At 43.5% G+C, this 26,224-nt stretch overlaps 1 protein-coding gene across 2 annotated transcripts in view; it reads right to left on the bottom strand.

Moving 5' to 3' along the window:
• Positions 1 to 26,224, bottom strand: part of PLXNA1 (plexin A1) — a 395,495-nt gene that overhangs the window by 84,854 nt on the left and 284,417 nt on the right. For both annotated transcript variants that reach the window (XM_084840187.1, XM_084840188.1), the window contains exons 11-12: positions 8,478 to 8,574; positions 7,095 to 7,285 (exon numbers count right to left, since the gene is read on the bottom strand). In XM_084840187.1, coding sequence (XP_084696313.1) covers positions 7,095 to 7,285; positions 8,478 to 8,574 — 288 coding nt within the window. The remainder of the gene's footprint in view (positions 1 to 7,094; positions 7,286 to 8,477; positions 8,575 to 26,224) is intronic.

The following is a 26,224-nucleotide window of genomic DNA, read 5'->3' as shown; positions in this document are numbered from 1 at the left end:
CAACCAACTCTGGTGTATCCCAGCATGCAAGGTTTCTGCCAGCACCAGCTGGGGAGGAAGGGGAGCCCCAGCAGAGCACGACATGCCTCATTTGTTAGGATGATTCCCAATAAAGCCGACAGGTGTGGCTTGACATACACCGGCGCGATGACGGATGAGCAGTGCGGCACGGGCCTACCATTGCCACTAACAAGGTAATTATGGGCAATTTTACACCACGTTTTGCTGGGCCCCAGTGCTCAGCACACACCTGCAAGTGATAAAGAGGATTAATGGGCATCCAGCTGGGAAAGCTCTGTGCTGGGTCACTGGCAACCCCAAGCCAAGGGAAGGGGCTCCTGGAAAAAGAAGCCTCAGCTGTGGCCACTGGCCATGGACTAAAATAGCATAAACAGGCCTAGCAAAACCAACTGCAGATTGCTTAGCTGGCCCATCAACATGGGCCCCTTGTCTCTGCTGGCTTTACATACAACCAGCACTGTCCTTTGCTAAGCTAGGGAGTGCTGCTTGGAAGCAGCAAAACCATCCCTGACAGCGCATCCCATTATTCGTTTAAATTTACATCCTGCCAACTTCCAAATGCTCAGAGACGTTTTCATGTATAAAAATAGACTGGAGCCATACAAATATGGTCATTAATGGCCACCCAGTACTGCCTATACAAAAATGCGTACCACCACCTCGAGAAAATGCAGAGGTTTTGGCAAACCTCCAGGAGAAGGGATTTCTATCATTGTGAGGCAGCCAGTAAGGTACTTTGCTACATGCTCTTGCACAGATCGCAGTTTTAAGGCACACACTGAGTTGATCTTAATGGTGGTGGTGAGTCAGAAGGCAGGAAAGAGATTTCTAAGACATGCAAACCCCAGCTGCTTAGTTCTAAGCCACCATCCTGAATTGTGGGTGGAGAACTATAAAGACCCAGGGGAGGTCTGTCAGCATGAAGGTAATCGGAGATGGCCCTAGACATTTTGTGCCTGAGGCAAAAAGTCCAAATAGCACCGACCACCCATGGAAGTAAAATATATTAATACATCATATTAAAAATCGCTGCCCTATAATACTATACTCAAGTGTTCTATCGGAGTCAGATCACCTAATGGTAGAGCAGAACCTGGGTGAAATATGCAACTGATGTCCTGACCCCCACCTATCTCATCTTATACCAGGTGCCTCCTCTGAATGTTTTTCAAGGGCAGCAACATGTAGAGCACACTACAATAATTAGATTGCAAGAGGCTGCTCATGTACATCGCATCTCTTTTCTGGTGGGAATTTTCCTTCCTCTGCAACCCTATCCTTCTCCTGATCAGGAACTTCCCTCCCCAAAAAAGCTGCCGTTTGACTCTATGACAGGATTCATTAAAGGAAAGAAAAAACTTGGTAGAGGGAAAGTAGCTAAGTAACAGGGAGGCATTTCCTCCAGCCACTGGGGATGGTGCAAACGTAAAAAGCATCTCCTTCAAGATTCCAGGTCCCATTGACCAAGCTACAAAAAGAGACTATGCATCATTATCACACTGGCCAAGGTGCAAAGAGGCTGTGGCTTGCCCAAAGCCAACATGGAACAGGTATCCAAAGTCCACAAACCCAAACTCCCATCTCTGCTTTCTGACTTACAGACCACTCCATGAGTTAACTTACAAGCAATCCTAGGGCAATGGCAGGCCACGCTTCAGATTTTATACAACAGTCAAACTGATTTGAGCTCGGGGGTTTGCCGTTCACCTAAATTCAGTCCAATCATCTGCTAAAGTCCTGGATCAGAACTCATTAAGGCAGCTGCTGTAGCAGGCAGCCCGAGTCATTCTTTCTTAAATTGGGCTCCTCTGGGGTATTTGGTGAGCTGTGGCTGTTTGTTTGGTATTGTTAAATTAGTGTTAAAGGCTGCTGTGGCATGTTAGATTTCCCCTCCACTGCAGCAAAACTGACAAGGGCCACACGTTTGGGGAGCAGCAACTCTGGGAAAAAGTTGACACTGCTTGACACACTGTATGGGGAGGTCAAAACTAAACAAGGCACTTGGGAGCCAGAGTTGGCAGGGAAATCTGGCTCTTTCCTGAACTGTCTCCCCCCACACACACAGGCATCCACCCCAACTCCAGCCCTGACAAACAACAGCCCTTTTCTGCTAATTGGTTTCAGAGCACAAACCCTTCAAATTTGCCAAATGAAGTGGACACAAGATCTACCAGTGCCTAAAAGATGACATAATGAATCATCAGCTAAATGGCTTGGCCATTTGATCATTTCATTTCAGAACAGCCCTTCTGTGCCTGCATGCATAAATTCCAGTTGAGAATGTTCTTAAACGTAGACTGGAAAAGTAAGCAGATTGCAGATGCAGTTGTAGGCAGAAGCTCTAAGAACACACAGACACACACAGCTATAGTACCTTCAATATTCTTGTGCAGCAAAACTTCTATTTTAGCTGGGAGTCCCTGAGAAGAGGCTTTCAAAGGTGAAAGAAAACTGGCATTGATACCACAGCAGTGTAGCATGATGGATTTGCTTCCCCACTTCCCAAGTGTCCCCCCAAAAGATTATATTTGAGTCATATTCTGGAGTGTAATATCATGCCAGTATGATAAAAGACAAGCCTGGAACAACTTGGATAGTATGTTGAATGTTGACTCATCACCTCTCAGTTCCCCATGTGTAAAGTGGGAATATTAAGATTACACTCATTCCGTTGTTGTTGTTGTTGTTAAGAGTGATGAAGATTATGAAGCCTTTTTTGCACACTAACAGTGCTACAGAGATTATGCCTCACACACACACGCACGCACGCACACTCAAAATCCCAACAAATCAGGACAGGAAGGCCTGGCATGCTATGGTCCATGGGGTCACGAAGAGTCGGACACAACTTAACAACTGAACAACAAAGGACACCCAATGTATACTCTCTGGCAGTGTTCAGATGATCACGACAGGGAAAGAAGCCATTGTGGCTTCTTCCCCCGCCCCCTCCATCTGCATAATCCTCCATGACGCAGCGCAGGTTGGTGTGTCGTCCAAACCAGGCGCGGCAGGCGTTGCTTTGTACCCACCCTACAACCTCTACTGCACATTGTGGGTTTTAAGGTGGGCAGAAAGCCTGGTTTGGATGATACACCAACCCGCACTGCATCGCAGAAGATTATGCAAATAGCAGTCCCGCGGGGGGGGGGGAGGGAGAGCCATGATGGCTTCTTCCCCCATCGCAATCATCCAAACCCAGTACTGACTCAGTCTCCCTAGTCTTAACTTCTCCTCTAAGACCCTTGGAGTGAAAAGAATTCCAACACCAAGCAGAAAGCTCAACCCCACCTTCCTGTCAATAATCTGCTGCAAATCTATTTATTCTCCCTTACTGAAGGTGGTAGTTCAAGAAGGAGGAGTGCGATATTTCAGCACTATGTCAAAGGGTGGAGCTGAACTTATTTTTCAGTACCAGAATACCTCCCTTCCAAAACCCCCAAATCACTAATATCTCCTTTCCATGAGGGTATTTGGATGGATTTACATCAGCTGTCTCTCTCTCTCTCTCTCCCCCCCCCCAAAGACCCACACAGGTCTGTATGTTCCAGGAGAAAAGGTTATACAACCACAGCTTCTCTCTGCCCACAGTGCCCATTATATCACTGTACTGTGTGTGGGTGACCCCATCCAACTTTCCTGAAGATTGTGAGGCCTCCAATCAGAGCAATACCCGAGGGGAAAACAACAACGTAAGCCCCCAAATTGCATGCAAAGGGACGCTGCTTGATTTGCTTACACAATGCATACAATTACTGTGACAAGTTCTTAGTTTGGTTATAATTATTTAGAGATGCAGAGAGTAGCATTAGAACCAAATGCTGGCAACTGCTCAAATTTGGCAGATAAATGGCAAATATATAATCAAACCTACTTAGTAGCTGTGGTGCTACTTTATGGTTTCAGGTTCACAAACCACTCTTCCTTCTTCATAACAACTCATGCTTCAGGTAACATGATTGGACAGAGCTGGTTTGTGTAAACCCCACATCTTACTATCAGGAGCATTTGTAAATACTGTAAACCAAGACTTGGGTTCTAGTCACCTCCACTTGTTTAATAGGAAGAAAGGGAACTCTTGGTTGGGGATCTGATGAGGTATAAGCCTACTCTGAATAGGGTGGTGCTGCTTCTGATGTAGATTCGCAGTTTTGGAGAAGTCCTGGATCTGGCCTGACATCTGGATACTCAAGTATCAGAGTTGGCCAGGGGTGCCTTTTACCAACTCCATCTTGGATGCCAGCTTTTCTGGAGAAGCTGAACCTGGCCTTAATTATCCATGCTGTAGCCACCTCCAGACTGATTTACTCTAGCGTGCTTTAATTGAGATTGCCCTTGAAGGCAGTCTGAAAATTCCACTTCGTTCAGAATACAGCCAACGAGGTTATTTGGGGTTAAAATATCAGCTGATATTATGCTGGTGCTTTGTCAGCATCACTGGTTGTCAATTTGTATCCAGGGTCATTTCTAGGTGTTGACTTTGACCTTTCAAACCTTATATCGGGGTGGGCAACAAGCAGCCCCCTTACCCCCCAAAGATTTAAAAATCATTATTTTAAGGGGGGAATTGCACTTTTAGCACTATGGAGTGCCCAAAGGGTCAAATTTAGCTTGCAAGTAAACTAATTCAACCCTTTGTTTTTCAGGTCAATTGTTGCCCAGATGGGTCTGGGCCCGGGGGGCCAAAATGGCCATTGGACCACCCACAATTCCCTGCCATTGCCCTAAATGTTCTGGGACCATGGTATCTTAGAAACGTCCCACCCTAAAGAAACATGCTTGGGAACTTTGCTCTACATTTGTGGTCCGTTCTGTGTCCCCTGCTGACAGATGCATGGTGGGTGGGTAACAAGGGATAGGGCCTTTATGGTGGTAGTGGCCAGATGGTGGAATTATCAGGATTACAATGGTCATGCCCAGACTGTGGAGTGTCTCCTGACCATTCCACCGTCTGGGCACTACCATCATAATGGTATAGCTCCTGAGAGAGGAATACCTGGCAACTTCATTGCCCACTTTTAAATAAGCTTTGCAAATATCCCAGTAGCATTTTTTAGGTCTGGCTCTTAGTACGTTGCTAAATTGCTTTTAAATAATTCCTCTGGTTTTACTACTGTGATTTGTTATTTTACTGTATTGTATTTTAAACCTTTCTGAGTCACCCAGCTTTAGGTGCATTACTCAGGATCACAGGATTCTGTGACAAAAGCCAAGAAAATGTAGACCAGAAATTCCCTCCTCTTCTACTCCAGGGGACCAAGACCTGGAAGCAAAGGATCCGGAACATATGGGGAAAGGCTTAGTTTGGAGTAAAAAAGGATTAAGGTATGACACATTTGAAAAAGATTGCTATCCTTAAAAGATTGCCATAGGGCAAACTTGATCATTAAGGCAACTGATGGAAGGAAAAGAAGGAATGGATTTAACCTTCAGCAGAGAAGATTAAGGCTGGATACCAGGAAAAAACCTCGTAGCTGGAAAAATAGTTAAGAAAATAAAACAAGCTGAACAAAGATCCCATGGGACCTCTTTTCTAGGAGCAAATAAAGAGGAAGCTAGAAGATACTTTTTAGGTGTAGTTTAGAGCTATATCAGCTTTCCCCACCTGATGCCCTCCAGATGTTTTTCAACTTCCCAACCAGAATGGCCAATGGTCAGGAATGCTGGGAGTTGTAGTTCAAAACACCTGGTGAGCACCAGGTTGGGGAAGGCTGAGCTAAGAATAGATTACCCCCAAGGTCCTTTCCAAAAATAATTCCGTTATTCTAAATTTGGGTTATTCAGTTTCATTGATAGATAGCATAGAGTACTGGGTAAGATGTCTCTGGTAAAAATCTTTCTTAGCAATGAATTCACTAGACAGACTTAGGCAAGCCACTCTTCTCTCAGCCTCAGTTCCACTCCCCATCTGTAATATGCGGATAGTAATGCTGATCTATTCAACAGAGAAGTTGCCCACAGACATCAGAGATGAAGGAAAGCACACTCTCGACTTTGCCACCAGCCGGAGTCTTACCTTCATCAGATAAGAGACTGAAACCCAAATAGATTAGGTACTGTGCAAAGACTCTTATAATTAACACCACAAAGGCCTGCCAGGCCTGCAATCTATGGGTAAATAGAACATATCAAATAGAATTACCCACCAATCCCTGCTAATGCACTTGGAGCCTGGCCCAACAGACATGTTAACATTAATACACACAATCTTATTAAATGAAGGTCATAACAGCTGTCAGAGAAGAGGGATGATAAACTACTAGTCCTACGGAAGTGAAAGGAAGAGTGGCTAAGATGGTGGGGTAGAGAGAACCAGTCCTCTCCCAAAATCCTATTGGTCAGGAATCCTGTGAAACCCTGAGCACCTCCACCAAAAGCAGGATGGGGTGAAGATGTGAGAATTAATTCTGAACACAGAAGAGAGAAACTAGCATAGAAACCAAACAAGAATATACCCCTGCTATCTTGCCTGCAATGGTAATTGCCATCACTAGATCTCTGGGTGAAAACAGAAATACATTCGAAGTATCATCTCAACATATATTCTTTGTCCATAGAAACAAATGCTTCGTAATGCAGTGAATGCGTGACAAAACCCACTCCCACCCATTTTGGAATGTCTGTCTTCACTTTAGAGTGCTTTAGTTGCACTGACCAATGAACTCTCACAAGCCATCTATATCCCTTGATATTAACCATTTCAGTTCTCTAGACAGAGGGGAATAAAAGTCACATGAGGGGAACAAAAGCTAGATGGAAGGGGAAAAATAATAATTAGACTTAGAAAAAGCAGCTACGATAATTCAACACAATTCCAACCACTGAATCACATTCTCCCAGTTCTCCAGTGCAAGCATCTTTGGCATATCAATCATAGGAGTACTGTTATCCAAGGGATGCTAGCAACTTCATGTGCCACGAGAACACTGTATGCACCAATAATAGCAGGCTATGCCAAGCACACCTTAAGATACTCCAGAACTGCTCACAACCACATATCCTCCAGCACAGTCAATTTCCCATAGAGCATTGAGGGGAAAAAACTTCCCTCTGCCTATCCAAGGCAAACATACCTTAATGATTTTGGGGTCTGCACAGCGGCTATTGCCATTGCTAGCATGCATCCAGCTGCTCTCAAAGGCTGGGCAGTGTTGGCGCAGGGAACATCGCTTTTCTGACACACACCAGCCACACTCGAAGCGTGGGTCTGCTTTGAGGCACAGCCCACAGCTTTCACGCAGAGCTGAGCACTTGTATAGGTGAGCTGAAAAAAGAAAATACAGATCCCTGCTTACAATCACGGAGAAAAAGTGTGTGGGGTGTGGGCAGAATTGCTAAAAAGTTCATACACTGGAGGGTAATTTTTTGACAGTGCCCAGAACAGAGACTCATGGTGCATCATTTGCCATATGCTTGCCGCTATCAGCCCAGGTTGATGGTTGCCCACTTCCAGGATTGTCAGTATCCACTGCTCCTTTTAAGTTATCAGCCTTCACTGCTGAATGTAGCCAGCGCAGCATTTGTTTATAAAACAGATGCCTACCTACTAGGTTCTCAGGGTGCTTCTAGAAGGAGGGACACATGACTAATCATAAGGCAATCAAAAGGCTATTCCATCTCTCCCTGTTTAAAGGACTTTCTCTGGTAAGAAGAAAGACAGAAGAAGCAGAGGTAAAACACGGGGGGGGGGTTACAAATGGAGGACAATGTCTGGACCCTCTGTAAAATTATGTGAATGAGGCAGGGCAATTGCATAATAAAAGCCTCACCTGAAGCACGTTAAGTGACAGTCACAACCCAGGGCACGTCTATACTACAAATTTCAATTAGTGCAAACTGCTGTATTTGTCATGACTTCCTCAAATAACTCCGTGGACTGTGCTTTTGTGAGATTGTCCATCCGCAGAACTACCACACCCTGGGTTCCTTGCATAGGAGCCATGTTAATAAAACAACCTTGAAAGTGATTTTACTCGATATATTATGAAGTGGATATGCCCTTAATCTCCTATGAGCTGCTGAATAGCTGATCATGTTTATTTATTTATTGCATTTATATCCCACCTTTTTTCCTCTTGCAAGGAACCCAAGGCAGCTTACATTCTCCTCCTCCTCTCCATTTTATCCTCACAACTACAACCCTGTGAGGTAGGTTGGGCTGGGAGTCTGTGACTGGCCCAAAGTCACCCAGTGAGCTTCCATGGCCGAGTGGGGACTAGAACCCGGATCTCCTGGCTCCCAATCCAGCACTCTCACCGCTACACCACGCTGGCTATCCTTATAAGGGATACTACAGATGAAATTTTTATCTAAGTAAGAACATTTCATTTGAGAGGCAATATACATCAATAGGCATGAGAGAAGGCAAAGGATAGGGTGTGTTTTGGACTTCAGCTCCTATGAGGAGAACTGTTGCTGTATCTGAGGGTGCCCCCCACCCCCCAACTTTGGCTTACCCTGGATGTTCTGAGGATTGTCGATGATGAAGTTTCCATTCCACACCACAGAAAGGTTCACTGGGAGGTCACTGATGTCATTCCCTTCGTAGAAATACTGCCAGAGGGGACACAACGGAGCAGAGAGTCCATCAGTCACTCTTAGACATAAAAGAGCAGGTAGAACACACGAGTCAATTCTGAGACTAGAGGGGAGATTTGTACTGTTCCAAGTGCACACACCTGCTGTTACCAGTGATGACCATAAGCCAAAAGCAAGACAGACTGGTGAAACAGAAAACCCCTGATATTCAGGGATCTCCCTCCCTCTGAGAACAGCACAATTTTCCTTATCTTTCAAGCTCCTTCCTAGACAGAAGGCATTGTGGGAAAAAAGTATCTGAACTTGGTTTGGTCCAACACATTCCTAGGACTGCCCACCGCAGCCTTCTCCTTGCCCACATTAACAATGATGACAGAGTTTGGCTGTACTCTGGTATAGCTCTTTACCCCTCCTATCACTAGCAAAACCAGAAACATTTGATGAGAACTAAGCAAATCTATTTAAAGTCACATCGTGTGCATAATTTATTTGGACTGCAGACTTTAGCTTCTCTTGGCAGAGAAGGTGTGTTACCTGGGTGTAGAATTTGGATTCCTTTTTTAAAAAAAGCACTGTCAGCAAATACACAACCAGAGACAACCTGATTTTCAAAGCTTCTCCAATCATGTACAACCCATGTATAGCATTCTCACTACAGAAATATATAATAAAAGGTACAAATGCAAATGATTTTATTCTAATCAACATCCAGCATTCAGTGATGCTGCAGACCTGCAACACAGATGAGAAGAAAGTTTAGGAAACATTTTCTAATGAACTGTATAAACAGTGATATCTGAAACTAAGCAGCAGTTGGAGCCATCACTCTGCTCTCCAAAGCTGGCAACACTGGATTCTGCCTTTCCTAGAGTAGGGGAAAGAAATATCCCATACAGGGAATGAAAACGTAACAGACCGAAGGTAGAACGCATTTCTGGGAGGTCTGGTTTCAGAGAGACACAAATTTGGAATTCTATCTCCATCCAACATCACCACAAGCCCTTGCCTCTCCTACCCCAGTGAAAGATAAACCCAATTTCTAGCCCAAGCCAAACTTGTGGCTGCCTCATCAATATTCCCTTCACTGTGCCTGCGCGCATGTGGAGGCTTAATCGATACCAAGACAGGAAGGCAGTCGGAACCTTCCCTGACAGCTAATGACCTCCTTCGGCGAGAGATTCTCCGCTCCTCTCTGGAGAAAATGACAGGCGTGTCAGAAGAGATTAAATGAAAGATTCATGGCTTGCTGGAGTTTGTTAGGGAGCTATGGACACTACAGAATCAGCTCTCCCTGCACCTTGGAACCTCTCCCTCCCTCAGCCCATGGCACTGAGTTTGCCTTCACAGCTTACGACACACAGAAAGATGAAGGGAGCATGGGTCCTCCTCCCCTTGACACACATATTTCCAAGCTCCCGCTACCCCCACCCCATGAAGGTTCCAGCTTCCATTCGTCAGCTTCCTTCAAAGCCTATTTTGTGCTTAATTAACAGATACATACAAAAAACCAGATGTGATACCTGTAAAGTATTCAAACAAAAGTACAAAGCTAGCACGTGATGCAGAATGGGAAACAAAACTAAATATCAGAAACAGACAAGCTCCTGAGAATAGACAACAGTGCTTCAAATAATTCTTTTTCAGACGGTAAGCCATAAGTCTTTCATACATCAAGAGAATATACATTTACAACAGAGCAATTTTCAATAGGACAACATAGACATCATTGTACAGAGCAGCCTCACCCACCCTGGTGCCTTCCAAATGTGTTGGACTACAACACCCAGCATTCCTGACTACTGACCATGCTGGCTGGGACTGATGGGAGTTGAAGTCCAAAACATCGTCAATAAAGGCTGGTATAAAGTGAAAGCGATATAGAGAGAAAGTGATCAGAGTCAAATATCCTTACCTGTATGACATTTACTGTGGACAGTATTCTTCTACTAATGAAAGTCAGTGAATATTGAATATGGCATTCAATGACGTACAATACTTTGAAGGAAGAACCATGCACAGTATATCAGCCAAATTCCCATTCAGGGACTGGTGTATATATTGCACTCATGCCCTGCTTGTGGGTTTCCTGTCGACAGCTAGTTGGCCACTGTGTGAACGGAATGCTGGACTAGATGGACCCTTGGTCTGATCCAGCATAGCTCTTCTTATGTTCATATATTTAGGATATTTTTATAGTGCCCTTCAGCAAAAATTTCTAGGGAACTTTACATTTTTTTAAAATGTAACATTTAAACAAATGGACTGAACTCTGCTTCTGAAAAGGACTCTTCTTGAAGTTGGTGCTTCCACACAAGCTATCTGTGTTATTCCTAGATCTACTATAAAATTGCTATCCTATCAATATTTGAAACAAATAAACCAAGCACTCCCTTCAGTGGGCAATACTGAAATAATTAGACATTCAGATAAATGGAAGTAGAGCTTATGTAAGCTCACATCAATAAAGCGTATATGCAAAACACAAACTAAATATGGATCACTAGGACAAAGATAGCCGAAGAGTCTCTGTGCATATTCTGATCCGATTCCTTTGTAGCTGCATCCTACTAATTGGAGATAGACTGAAGAAGCCCACTACAGGAATAACCCAAGAAGTCAGGCAGATTTACACTAAGGAGAAGCACCCATCATTTGGTAAGTGGGAAGTGTGGGGGGAGGGGTGGCAGGGAAGGATTTAGCTGTGACGAGCAGCGTGGCAGCATAAGTGAAATTGGCATTTTCAATTTGTACTCTGACATGTCTCATTTGGGGCCCTGGCATCTCAGGAAGGCATACAGCCTGCAGCTGTCCGAAACAGTTATTTGCATTTCTCTGTCCTGGCTCTTTTTGGAAATGAGTTCCTTCTGAATGGGCGTGGAATGGGGGTGGTAGATTATTTAACCCTTCAGATACCTGCCCTGACTAAAGCAGCTCACACTTAAGAGAGGGATGTGTATATTTCTGCTTCAGATAACACAGACCTTCCTTAATTAGAAGATCCTTGCTGGTGATAATGAAGACTTATGGAGATTTGCAGCAACGTATTTCACAGTTCAAGGACTGAGACAAAATGAGAGTTCACAATCCAAGCCATGAACAATCAAGACAAGGTGTCTTGAAGCCACTAGACACACTACTAATATTCACAGAAATGAAGGGATGGTCACCAACCCTGTTTACTTTTTTTAAAATATACATACATGCATGCATACAATCAACTATTTATAGCCCACCTTTCCTCAAATACTTCAATGAAGCTTACAAAAATAATAAAATACAGTAACAGTATAAATAAATAGAACAGATTTGTTCTGTACTTAACAATATTATAATATTAATATTTTACCTTCTGAGCTGAATTAGCCTTGCAATTGGGACTATGGGGAGTGGTTGCCTACATCCTTCCTCCCCGCTTTCCAGTCTTTGTGTACTCTGGCAGAAGAGAGGGAGAGAGAGAGAATGTGTGCGCACTGTGGCCCAGCAGCAGAGATGTGGCCATGCAGATTTGCCTGGAAGAAAGTGTTACCCACTGAAAGTGACCAGGTGAGTACCTAATTCCAAGGCTGAGCTAAACCCACACATGGGTGTGGGTCACATGGGATCTCCCCCCATTCTTCCAGACAGTGCAAAAGTTAGAACCCAGGTAATAGTGTAGAGGTCACTACAATGGCTCTTGGCTCATGACTAACTTCATTCATTTCAGTGGGTCTACTCTAAAGAGGAATTATGTTGGATTTTACTAATTGTGTTTGTAGAGCTTCGTGAATCTTGACTTATCTCCAAATGTTTTGCCAACTGTCCTGTAAGCAGCCTTAAACAAAGTCATTGCAGGGATAGAAAGGGGAAGTCTAGTTACACCCTGTTAATATATTGAAGGACAAGATATCTCTAATGACCAGATAAAGCAGCTCACTGACGATCTGCTTCTGAAGATAATCCACTGAGGCTCCAATCCTATGCATTCTACATGACAGTAAGTCCCACTGAATTCAATGAGACTTCTGTGTATACGTGCATAGGACTGGTCTGCAACTGTTTGGCTGAGAGTCTTAGGATTCAGTGAACACCAAGTTGTTGTTCAGTCATTAAGTCGTGTCCGACTCTTCGTGACCCCATGGACCATAGCACGCCAGGCCTTCCTGTCCTCCGTTCTTTCCCGGAGTGTGCTCAAGTTCATATTCATTGCATCGGTGATGCTATCTAGCCATCTCATCCTCTGCCGTCCCCTTCTCCTTTTGCCTTCAGTCTTTCCCAGCATCAGGGTCTTTTCCAGGGAGTTTTCTCTTCGCATTAGGTGGCCAAAATATTTCAGCTTCAGCTTCAGTATCTGTCCTTCCAATGAGCACTCAGGGTTGATTTCCTTTAGGATGGACTGATTTGACCTCCTTGCAGTCCAGGGGACTCGTAAGTCTTCTCCAGCACCACAGTTCAAAGGCATCAATTCTTCAACGCTCAGCCTTCCTTATAGTCCAGCTCTCACAGCCATACGTTGCTACCGAGAAAACCATAGTTTTGATTACACGAATCTTTGTCAGCAAGGTGATGTCTCTGCTTCTTACTATGCTGTCTAGGTGTGCCATAGCTTTCATCCCAAGGAGCAAGCGTCTTTTAATTTCATGGCTACAGTCACCGTCTGCGGTGATCTTGGAGCCCAAGAAAATACAATCTGTCACTGCTTCCATTTCTTCCCCTTCTATATGCCAGGAAGTGATGGGGCCAGATGCCATGATCTTCGTTTTTTTAATGTTGAGTTTCAAACCCGCTTTTGCACTCTCCACTTTCACCCTCAACAAGAGGCTCTTGAGATCCTCTTCGCTTTCTGCCATTAGGGTGGTATCATCTGCATATCTGAGGTGGTTGATGATTCTCCCGGCAATCTTAATTTCGACCTGTGATTCATCCAACCCGGCGTTTCTCATGATGTACTCTGCATATAAATTAAATAAGAAGGGCGACAATATACAGCCTTGTCATACTCCTTTCCCAATTTTGAACCAATCGGTTGTTCCATGTCTGGTTCTTTCTCTTGCTTCTTGTCCCTCATACAGGTTTCTCAGGAGACAGGTAAGGTGGTCTGGTACTCCCATCTCTTTCAGAATTTGCCACAGTTTGTTGTGATCCACACAATCAAAGGCTTTAGCATAGTCAATGAAGCAGAAATAGATGTTTTTCTGGAATTCTCTTGCTTTCTCCATGATCCAGAGAATGTTGGAGATTTGATCTCTAGTTCCTCTGCCTCTTCGAAACCCCGCTTGTAGTTCCAGTAGTTCTCGGTTCACATGCTGCTGAAGCCTAGCTTGTATAATTTCAAGAATAAACAAATAATAAATAAGAGCCAAAATTAGCACAGGTTGAACATTAACCTGTGAGTCCAAGGAGTATTTAATGAAGTCCAGTGAGTCACGCCATCTTCTAAGGGCCAGATAATTGTCTTTGGAATTAAGAATACTAAAAGCCTGATTCCCACATGTGGTTGTATGTTAGTTTACTTTTTGTTGCAGGAGAATATATTTGTTAGAACATTTACTTTAAAATGTTCCTCCAGCGCCCCATGCACATCCCACTCACAGTGACGTATCAGCAGATTAATCCAGGAGCATGCTCATTGATCTTTCAATCAAACAAAGATACCTGAGCTTTTAAAAAACGTAATTGTGTAATATTCAAGTGCAGAGCAAGATCCTTATTTCTGGGTTAAGTCTCTGAAAGTCAGGTACTTCCTACTAGATCCAAGGATAAAGTATATTGAAGTCCAGCAGCATCCTCTCCTAATCTCTTACAAACACCCTCTAAACAATGGGTGGTCATCCTATAGCACAGTGGCAAAAGCACATGGCGTTTACGACATATCCAGTCTGTAGCAGGAGGTCCTGTGAGCCTGACAATGGCACAGAGTCAGGCCTACATTGACTAGAAGCAGAACTATCCCAAAAGTGCAGTGTTATGTGCTGTGGCATGCACTAGGATAGCATTATTGCCTCCTCTAGACATGACACTTGTTAAAAAGTTCATCCTCCATTGCTCTAGCCATTCTGTCTCAAGCAGACACAGCTAAGTAGAGGGTGTCCATTTCCCAAGAACTTAATTCCATGACTGAGCCATCTTCAAAAAGTGTGGGCAAACACCAAGCAGGCCAGAATCCAAAAGCTCATCAGATATAACCTGAAAGTTATCCAGGGGAATACCTTCTCTAGCCCCCACCCCCACCCCCGGTATTCCACACATAGCTGTCTGGGCTTCCTCAGCATGACAGTTCTGGCAGCACACAGTGCAAAGCCTGGAAAATACACTCCTGTTTTCAAGAGAAAATACTAGTTTGCTCTGCAAAAGGCAGGAAAAAAGCTTTGTGTTACTACAGAAAAGGCAGTAAAACTGATCTCCTCTGCACCACTTCGGAATGGTAGGTGCAGTCTCCCCCACGATGGTGATGGATTGCTCCTCCATGAAAAAGTAAGATTCCCATACACAGAAAACTAACATGTCAGGGAAAGAACTAGGATAAAACCCTGACATCTAATTTTCTATGTGCAATATGGAGGGGCCAATAATGTAAGCCCTCATCTGCATGAAGTGATACAGTCCAGGCATAGGACTTGTATCTCATCTGCAATTTGGACAGCTATGCTTAAGATAATCAACCCACCATCTTCAATGCAGGAAGGGCAAAGACTAGGTTTGCTTGCTTGAAATATGCCTAGCATGTCCTTACACACTGAAGAATGTGTTGAACGTGATTTACTCGTATCTTTCAATTTTCCAGTGGGACAGAAAGGACGGATGGGCACATCTGGAGGGGAAAAGGACTAGGAATCAGTCTGCCTCCGCAGTTGCTAGTCTCTCCATGACTCAACCGGAGGAAGAACAAGCCAGATTTTTGGTTTTGCCAACAATGGCCTGAACTATTCCTGGCTATCCTAGCACTGCGTATAGGAAGGGAGACTGACATGCATCCCAAGAGCCAGAGGGGAAGCCAGGAAAGGTGGGTGTTTTGGAGAAGGCACACAGGAAAGCAGCCAACAAGCCTAAGCTTTGGCCAGAAGTCTGACACCACATGCTCATGTTACACAGACACAGCCAAACATTTACTTGTGCTTCTACTTTGTTTTTATTTTTTATGCAATTTGGTATTTTAACTCTCTTAAAGCACATATAGAAGATCTCTCCCTCTTATTCAACGTATATATAAAACCATCCCATGATTCTGTGCTTATAATTGTTAATGCAGAGTAGAATCCCCCATCCTCATGTTAATATGGGCTGAGAGACTGAAGGGCAGGGAGTGAGGAGAATCCACTCTTTTCTCATTCTTTAACCACTCAGATTGTAAGTACTCTATAATCTAGAACAGTCTCAGGCTGCTATCCAAAGCACACTTTTTTGAAAGGTAGTCTTATGAAATCAGTAAGGCTTATTTCCAAATAAACATGTTGGAAGATCATGATGTAATGCTACCTTTAAAAACTCTTTTTTTAAAAATCATGTTTGCCAACTGGTTGCATTGCTTGTGGTATTATCAACCTGCCTGCTCACTGAGGTCATCAGAGGGCATGCTCCTGATGGTTCTGCATGGGCCTACGGCCTGACTGGAGTCAACCCAGAGAAGAGCCTTCAGTGTGGTGACCCCTTTTCTATCGAACTCCCTGCTTCTGGAGTTCAGACATGCGCCAACATTGTGTTGTTTTCTGCACACCCTGAAAACATCCTTCTTTCAAGAAGCTTTCCTTGATTGACCAGCCATGGTTTTTATTGGCATTCTGTTTCTAAAAAAACAACTGTTTCTAATGTGGTGTTTTATTCCTTTTATCTTTTATTGTTCACCACTCGAATCTGTTGAGATGTGGAGCATTATATAAAGGTGGTAAGTAAGTAAGTAAGTAAGCAAGCAAGCAAGCAAGCAAGCAAGCAAGCAAGCCAATGTCATTAATGTCTCTCCATCTGAATTTTTACAGTGTTACACTTCTGCAAATATGATTGGTTGGGATAACGACTATGGCACACTGTAACCTAGGTTTGTTCCCCAGGCTGTTGCTCTGCTTCGCCACTACAACACTCAACGCTAAGAAATCCTAGGACAGCCTTCCCCAACTTAGTCCCATCCAGATTTTTTGGACTACAATTCCAAGCATTCCTGAACATTATCCATGCTGGCTGGAGCTGATGGGAGTTGATGTCCAAAACATCTGGAGGGCACCAGGTTAGGGAATGCTGTGCTAGGATATAATTTGCTTGACTTTGGGGGGCAGACACTGAAATATCAAGAGAAGTGCCTCTACAGCCGAATCCTTTTATTTTCACTGGTGGAGACAGAGATCAACAATTCCAACATTAAGAAAAGAAGTATATGACCATCTGAAAAATATCACTGCTCATTTTTGTCAGGCAATAGTACTAGTTATGTCAGAACGAGTAGCTAAAGAGCTGGTGTATATATATTGTCAGGCCACCCCTTAGCACTCTGACCAAGTCCCATGAAACCCAGCCTTCTGCCCTGGTTCTTCTTGAGGAAAGCACCAACACTATATCGTAGATCAGAGGTGCATAACCTCTTTTAGCCAGAGGGTTGAATTCCATTTCAGAGAAGCTCTTGAGGGCTGCATTCCAGTGGTGGGCAGGGCTGAATGCAAAAGGAGTGGGACCAAAGTACACACACCCCCAGCATGTTTTACCTTAATGCTCTCACTGCCAGTAACTAAGCATTAGAAGAGGCATTTCCATCTTTTCAAATGGGGAAAAACTGCACAAAAGCTGGGAAACCACCAAAGGATTGGTAGTTGGGGGAAAAAGGAAAGGCCAGAGGAAGGGGCAGGCCACCTGGGAACCCAGAAGGGCCAGATTGGGATGCCAGGAGGGCTGGATTTGGACCCCAGGCCAGAGGTTCTGCACCCCTGTTGCAGATTATCAAAAAAGCGGGGGGGGGGGGAATCAAGCAAAAGGTTCAGATATTGTCATAATGAAAACAAGAAATAATCCAAACACCCATAATTTGCATCTAGTGGCAGGAAGCTTAAAAGAAATAAGAGGGTATCATATTCACAGATAAATGCCTCTTTAAAATGTACCAAGAATAGCATTTAACCACCACAGCCTGGGTTGGAAGCACTGAGCCATTTTCCTGCAGGAGTTACATACAGGCACAGCAAGGAAGCTCCTGCGCTTCTCTTGCTGATTTGCCAGTCATGATTGCTGCAGATTCCTGACCCCAAGACTTGGCAGTTAAGCAGAGGAATGGCTGCACGCCAATTATTTCCATCTAAGCTGTATTTATTTGTTGTTGACAGATACACAGATGGATCCTGTGCATGCCTTGAAATCTCAAACGGGATCTGTATTTACTTTTTCTAAATAAATAAATAATTTAGATTACAGCAGCACTCTGCAATTACACACCATAGAAATTTACACAGTAACTAATCAACACTCCCACCTGCCCCCTCCGCCTACCCTTCACTGGAGAATGTGAGAAGCAAATCTACTTTATAATCCTCATTTTTCACATGAGGGCTTAAAAGAAGAAGCACAATGACTGATCCAAAATCAGGCTGGTGCCATAATGAATGTTTAGGTGTGTCTGGCTTCCTTCCCTTTGTATTCCTGATAGGCCATTCTGGCTCAAATGAATGAAGCACCTCTAAAGGCAGGACAAGCCGCCTTCAGGGCAATATAAAAAACGGATTCCCCATCTGAAGAAGGGTGGCAAATCACGGACTGAGTTCTCCTACCTCCATCTGCTAGAATGAATTAAATGCAGTGAAAATGTATATTGAATATCTTTCCTGACGCTGCTTTTCTAATAATTAAACTGCTACAGTTACCAAACGTGTGTGATGTACAGGCACATTTGGGGAGGGACCCATCACTCAGTCAAGCACATGCTTTGCATGCAGAAGAACCTGAGGTTAATCCCTGGCATCTCCAATTAAAAAAGGGATCAGTTAGGAGGTGATATGAACAACCCTTCTCTGCCTGAGACAGAGAATATTTATAACATATAAAATGGCCCTGAGGCTTGGATACTCCCAATTTCACAGCTAGCGGCAAATATGCCTTCATACAGCATCAAAAGCCAATGACTCCAAGGATTGAACAGATCGTAAATATTATTCAATTTGCTCACATGCTTTTCAGCCAAACCAGGTAGTCCTAAATTGTGGGTGGGACAAAGTGGTCACTAGACTGGATATCTGCTTCCATCTTTTGACCTACTGTCTCAGTTTTTGACTAAAAAGTCAATCACCTGCTGCATGTCTACGCCAAATGCTTCTTGTTTCAGAAGTCTATACACCAAGTGTGTCTATATTCAAAACAGCTGCTCTGTCTTTAAAAATTAAAGGAACACACATATGCAGGTGGACAGAAACTTACACAGATGGGCACACAGCATGACAAGCAAGCAAGCAGATGGATGCAGAAGGACACACGGAGGCATAGTATACATATGGAAATAAAGACTGAGGAATACCCGAAAAGGAAGAGAAGATGAATGCATGAATTCGGTGCAAAACATCTATTACAGATTAATATAATTGAGGGAGGAGAAAGATATCCATGGCATTAATGTTGTCAATGTTTTCTTTATTACCATTTCTTCAAAATGAAAGCTGAGGATATCCGGATCCTAATATGAGGCATCCCTCCGTCCAAGAGGATGCAATGTGAAATAAATGCTGTAGGCTCATGGAGCACCTGTTACGGTGCTTCCGAGTCTCTTTTGCAAGGGTATCTTCCACAAGGCTCCAATCAGTCCAGATCTAAATAACTCAAATGATGGAAATGCCTCTATTCCCGGTATACTTGGTGTGGCGTTTCCCCGATCATTAGCTTAGCATTCCCCTTGATTAAGTTTCATCTTGTTCCACCTAATCAAGCATCAAATAACAGCTCTAACAAGTTATCTGAAACAAAGAACTCAGATGCCTGGATATAAAAGCTTTTCAGTTTAGGGGTGACCACTTCATCCAGTTTCCCAGGAGCAACGTATGGCTGTGAAGGCTGAGCGCCAAAGAATTGATGCCTTTAAACTGTGGTGCTGGAGAAGACTCTTACGAGTCCCCTGGACTGCAAGGAGGTCAAATCAGTCCATCCTAAAGGAAATCAACCCTGACTGCTCATTGGAAGGACAGATACTGAAGCTGAAGCTCTAATATTTTGGCCACCTAATGCGAAGAGAAAACTCCCTGGAAAAGACCCTGATGCTGGGAAAGATTGAAGGCAAAAGGAGAAGGGGACGGCAGAGGATGAGATGGCTAGATAGCATCACCGATGCAATGAATATGAACTTGAGCACACTCAGGGAGAGAGCGGAGGACAGGAAGGCCTGGCGTGCTATGGTCCATGGGGTCACAAAGAGTAGGACACAACTGAACAACAACAACTTCATTCAGCCCAAAGAAAAAGGAATAAAATCCTTTTTTTCCAATCCTCAACTGTTGAGTCTCACACTGTATTGAGACACGCTATTCCTGACTAGCAGCACTCCCTTCAACATATCTTAGATGTACACTGAAGAGGGGAACTCCAACCAGGCTACCTTAGGTTTTTTTTAAAAAGCCAAAGCACAGTGTCACCAAGGAGGACTTTAAAAAAGGTCAGGGACCAGAGTATTCAATGGGGAATGTATGAGCAGGAGCTTTTGCTATCTTAGTAGGCCGAATCCAACTTCAACCCCATTAATTCAGAGCAGTAAACAACATAAAAATGGCCTCCACCATAATAGGAAACTTGGATTTCTCGATTTGTCTTTTGCAGTTCCATATCCAAAGCACATGTGATGAAGAGAGAAAGACTCTCAGTAAGGAAGACGGCCTCTATGCTAATCTCCTAGATCCATGCACAACACCATTACACTGTATACATCCACTTTGAATATCTACACTCACACAATCACTCTCCAACCTCATTTCCCTTAACTGTTTTCTGCACGAGTAGTACAGTTGCAACAGTGTCCTATTTTTCTATAGTTGATGACCTCAATGCCTTCCCAGCACTGTGGGGATGGCATAATGTGCATCATGTCTCATCGGGGCTCAATTGCAATTCATCATTATTTTATCTGCTGGAATTTAATTGGATCCTATCAAACTCTCCTGATACTCCCTTTTCACTTTAAACACTGCTGCAGGAAAGATAAATGTTGGTGCTGCTTGGAGAAGAGAGGGAGGCTTTTTTCCTCCACAAATGTTTCTGGATTTGTAAGATCCAGTGCTATTTCTCCCTTTGTACCTTGCTAATTAAAGATACATATACTGTAGGTGTGTGGTATTCATAATAGGGCCTTGCGTGTATGATTTATGGGGCCCTATAAATGTATTCCAGGCTCAATAAAATACTAACACGCACACACATGCGCACGCACACACTCCTGGGTTTGGCATCTGCTTTGATTTTACTTCCGCTCTCTTTGCCTAGCATTATTTTTCTTCATCACTGATTACAACTCATTCTCCTTCCCTTATAAGTTCACCTAATTCTATAGCTATATATCTCCCAAGTTCAGCATATTTAGAGCCTCAGGTTTTTTTCCTAGCCATAATGAGACCCCTCAGACTGAAGTCCAAAATGAACAGAAGCAAGTTTTTATTTGAATATTTACTGTGTATTTAATTTATACTTGCATACTGCATGCGCACACACACACACACACACACACACTCATAGGGTGTGTAAAATGCTTGGCTACTCTTAAGAATGGGTGTTCTGTTTTTCCTATATATTTTAATATGCATTTTAATTATTTTTATTGTGTTTTAATGGCTGCCACCTGCCTTGAGAACCTGTTTATAGGTTAAAAGGTGGAGTATAAATTTTTAAATACATAAATAAAAAATGTATGACAGAATCTCTTGGGTGCCTTGTTTCCTACTTTGAGAAGCATTAAATGGGCAACAGAGTCCAAACATGCCCCTCTAACTCTACATGCACCCCAGTTTTTCCAGCAAAAGTGACTCTAACCATATTAAAAGAATAACAAGGTCCTTTCTGGACATTTAAAAAACACACCTTTCCACAAAGGCTACCCTCATGCTAAGGCAAATAAACACCAGCACTATATCATGTCCATGGAATGGGTGGGACCTAAGGGCAGGATAGTCTTGCTAAAAGGGGGAATAGTTGTTTCTTTTAAAGGTGGGATTGGAAATTGTTGAAAAAGAAGAGCTTAGCCTTGCTGGCATCCCCTCCTCTTTCATGCCACAACTGCAGAATCCTCACATCATAAAATGGTGCCAGGAAGGTGGGTCTCATTTTTCATGGATGATGTTGCAGGCACCATTCAACAGGTGCTTATGATAGTCATGTAATTGCTTTCTAAGGAGATTCAATCACAACGGAAGCACTAGTTGGGAGGGAGCAGGGGAATCACACCCATGCAGCAACTGGGAAAATACATCCCACAGCAGAAGCATTGGAATTCTCCTAAGTAACACCTTCAGGACAAGAAAGCCATTCTGACTTGTTGTAGTAAAGCCATGTCAGCATTTATCCATTGTTCTCTGGGGAATGCAACACAGGTTGGAAGAAAAGGAATCTGAACTTTGTTACATAAGAACTGCCCAGCAAGGTCAGACCGAAGGCACTCTGCTATTGTCAGGAGCGCCCTAGTGGCCACTTTCAGTAGACTCCAATAGCCAACTCAAGACACAGACAAAAGGATTCTTTTCAAGGCTTGCAAATCCCTTTTTGTTTGTACCACCTTAAATAATCTGGTGTCGTCAGCAAACTTGGCCACCTCACTGCTCACACCTAATTCCAGATCATTTATGAACAGGTTGAAAAGCACTGGTCCTAATACAGATCCCTGTGGGACCCCACTCTTTACAATCCTCCACTGGAAGCATTTACCATTTATTCCTACTCTCTGCTTTCTGTTCTTTAACCAGTTACTGATCCATAAGAGGACCTCTCTTCTTATTGCATGACTGCTAAGTTTGCTCAGGAGTCTTTGGTGAGAGGCTTTGTCAAAAGTCTTTTGGAAGTCCAAGTAAACAATGTTTACCACATGTTTCCAAACACCAGCTAGCTCAGTGCTTCAAGCAGGGCATGAAGGCAACAACCCTCCCCTGCCTCTTGTCCCCATTCAGACATAAACTCCCTTGAAACATGGAAGTTCCAGTTAAAACTAAGGGCCACTGATAGGCTTAAACTCAATAAATGTGTCTAGTTGTTTTAAATAGCCATTTAAACTAGTGACACCATCACCCCATCTTGTGGTAGAGATCCCATAAATTATGCATTGTATAAAGTAGTGTCCTGACTCAAAGGCCTATAGCACACTCTATATATTCATATGCATAAAGTAGAGACATAGGATGCAAATCAAGAGTTCTTTTCTAAGTTACATGTCACTTTGCAAAGTTATCTGACTTTGCAAAGAGTGAAGTAATACAATCCAGATGGACTGAAGAAAGCAGACAATAGAGAAAAAAATGGAGAAAGTGTGAATGTGAAGGCTTCAAATCTGCCTGGCTAGCTGCCTTTAAATGTTAAGAATGCTTGTGTCCCTTGGAGGCGTGAACAGATTCTTGAATTGGAAAGAGAGTTCTAGAATGGTAAGATTGTAAAAAATGGAGTTTAAACACTGATGTCATTGACATTTATTATGTCAATAGCTATAAAGAAAATAATTAAACCAAACAAGAAAAGGACTTTAGGATGAAGGGCATTAATATGTTAAGCTGCTGAAAAACCCTAACTGATTTTAATAACAACAACGCATTGTTTTTGTTTTCTACGTGTGTTGAAGTATTTTGATAATGTCCAGACCAAATCTGGATCTCTGTCAATCAAAAAAAGAAGCAGCAGCATAAACAGAAATTGGACAGCAGGGGCATTGCAGCAACATTGGTAGGATCCTCTGCCAAAAGTTGAGAGAGATCATAGAATCATAGGGTTGGAAAGGACCTACAAGACCACCGAGTCCAGAGCATCGTCACAAAAATTCTTGAGATTCATGTCAGTGCTGTGCCAAAACTCCATCTTCCCTTTCTCGCAACCTCTTAGTTTCCCTGGGAAAGAAGCAGTAATTTTTCTGCCTCTTTCGTTGGGATGTTGAGAATTTCACCAACATTTCTCAGGGTACAGGGCTTCAGTGCTTACCTTACTAGAAGGAGGTGGCAGAGGGGCTCCTGCATGCTCTTTCTTTTACCATCCCCCCCCCCTTCTGTCCTTGCAGCCTCTCCAGCTGTGTGATCATCTCAGAAAGCCTCCTGGAGGACTTAGCCAGGACTTCCTCCAATGGGGCTTTCCAATGCTGCTGCCTGCTGATGGCCTGAAAGCCAACAGGGGCATTTGTTTTAAAATTTGCTGTATTGTTATTAAAAGTTATTTTAACAACAAAAAGAATAAGAATAAGAAGAGTAACAAGAACTCCTCTCTCAGCTTTCAGGCACTCAGTCCGCAGGCAGCAGCACTGGAAAGCCCCAAGGAAGGAAATCCTGGCTAAGTCCTCCAGGAGGCTTTCCAATCAGCTCAAGCAGCTGGAAAGGCTGTGAGGACAGAACGGTGGAAAATGGTAAAAGAAAGAGCACACACACCCCTCTGCCACCTCCTTCCAGTAAGGTAAGCACTGAAGCCTGGCACCTTGAGAAATCGCTCTGAAATTCTCCCCCCTTCCCACAATTTTCAGGTCCAGTCCCATCCCCGTCCCCCCCCGAATGGTCCAAAATAAATAGGTCGAAAAATTCGGCACATTGCTGATTCATGTATCGTAAGCACTTAATTGCATTCTCAAGTTCCATTTGTTTTTGCAGGGCTTAGGGCCTGTTCCTATAGTCCATATACTCTACATGTGAACAGTCATGGCAATGCAGTTACATGGGGAAACATTAGCATTAGACTATCTGCTATCCCTTCCACAATCATGGCTGCAATTTTTCCAGCAAATACAATCATGGGTATGTGTGTGACTGTGTGTGAACTGGCCCACAGTGTACTAACATTTCTTGGACCGTACCACCCCTGGATTTGGATTCTAGTCCTATCTTTCACACCAATTTGTTTTGTGACGGCTGCAGTCTCCTTTCAGGGTCTCTGTTTGGCTGCTTTTATTATTAACAATATGCCACAGAACCGGTTTCTGAGTACATGTCCACATAGCGCCTGTTGACTTATTTTTCTATGGAGGCATCTCTGTGCTCCTATCATACAAAGAGTTAGTGAACGGAGGGTGACGCTACTGGCTCTTATATCAAATGGCTACAAGTCATCCCTTTAAGCAAAATCTACAGAAATGCAAGCCACTGGAGGAGTATGCAGATCTGTTCCTGAAATGTTCCAAGGTATTTCTTTCTTTAGCGTCTTCTTATCAATCAAGTAGTAACAGCATGGACAGAATTCAAGTTACCTCGTCTCCTTCTAAGCTTGATCTAGCCTCCCACTTATAGATGAGAATATATTCTCCCTTCTTTCAGGTTTTGTGTTGCTATAGATACAGGATTCCTCTCCCACAGGCTGCATTTTAGATACAACCTTCAAGACCCATTAAGCCAGCGCTTCTGCCACTGTTCAACCATGGTGTTTATTGTTAAACAGTGTCCTTCAGTACACAGCATTCCAAATCTCTTTAGAGTGAGCTAAGCTCAATTGTGTGCTAAAGTGAAATGGAAAGGTTTAAAGAAGAGATTTGGAGAGGAAGGCCCTGACCCTGGGTGCTCATGTTCTGGCAAAAATAATGGGATGGAGGATGCTCAGTACCAATAGGATTCAGCCTGTGATTCATCATTTCGAAAGGATGACAGAAATGCGATAAGTAAAGACTTCAAGAAAGAAGGAATGAAGAGGGTTAGTTGTAATCATATCTAGCTTAAAGTCAGGATCTTGAGGTGAGGGCAGAGAGAATACTGGATTAGCCACAGCTTGGTGGCCAGATAAGTGTGCTTTCGTTTTCTCTTTCATGCTTTCTATTAAAAAACAAAACAAACAATGTCCTCAAAATTCAAATAAAAAAGAAATGAAAAATGAAGCAGAGCGCGTAGAAAGAGGGTAGGTAACATCAAAAAGCAATGGCCAGGGATGGGTATCAGTGGAGCATATTTAAAATCAATTTTCAGGTGGCAAAATTCTGTGTGCGTGTGTGTGTGTGTGTCTCACACACACACACAGGCACACACCAAAAATATATATTTGTGCTTCAGTGAACAAGCTCTTGAAGGCAGAGTCTGGACTCTAAAGCAGGTATGGTCTACACATGGCCCGTGGGCCACATCCAGCTCCCCTGGCTGTGTTTGTGCACCAACACACACACACTGCTAAATTTGCTGCTACAGTGGCAAAAAGTCACAATTTTCCTTTACAACAAGGTATGCCAGGAGCGTGCACTTTTTGAGGAAGCGGAATTGCATCTAGGAGCATGAATTTGTATCCCAACAAGGTGAGCGCCTTGTTTTAAAAGAAAATCACTGCTTTTTGCTGCTACTGCGCTACCAAATTTTGATCATAAAATCAACAGTGTGGTGGTGGCAGCAAGGGGTGTGGCCCACACTGGGTTCGGGGGGGAGGGGAATGGCCCACCCCTGCTCTAAGGCATGTGTTCTGACTCCATCTGATTCTCCAAATCAGAAATGGGATTCAGTTACATTCAGTTTTTTGCAGTTAGTATTTTAGCAATGAATTGGTGAGTGCATGGAGCAGGGGGGGGGGGTGTCACTGCACCCTTTTGGTTGTATTACCTGGT

Source organism: Heloderma suspectum, chromosome 2, assembly GCF_057233095.1.
Source record: "Heloderma suspectum isolate Gila_16-S chromosome 2, 16-S_ref, whole genome shotgun sequence".
NCBI lineage: Eukaryota > Metazoa > Chordata > Lepidosauria > Squamata > Helodermatidae > Heloderma > Heloderma suspectum.
Note: the sequence above shows the minus strand (reverse complement) of the source record. Positions and strands in the feature narration are given on the sequence as shown.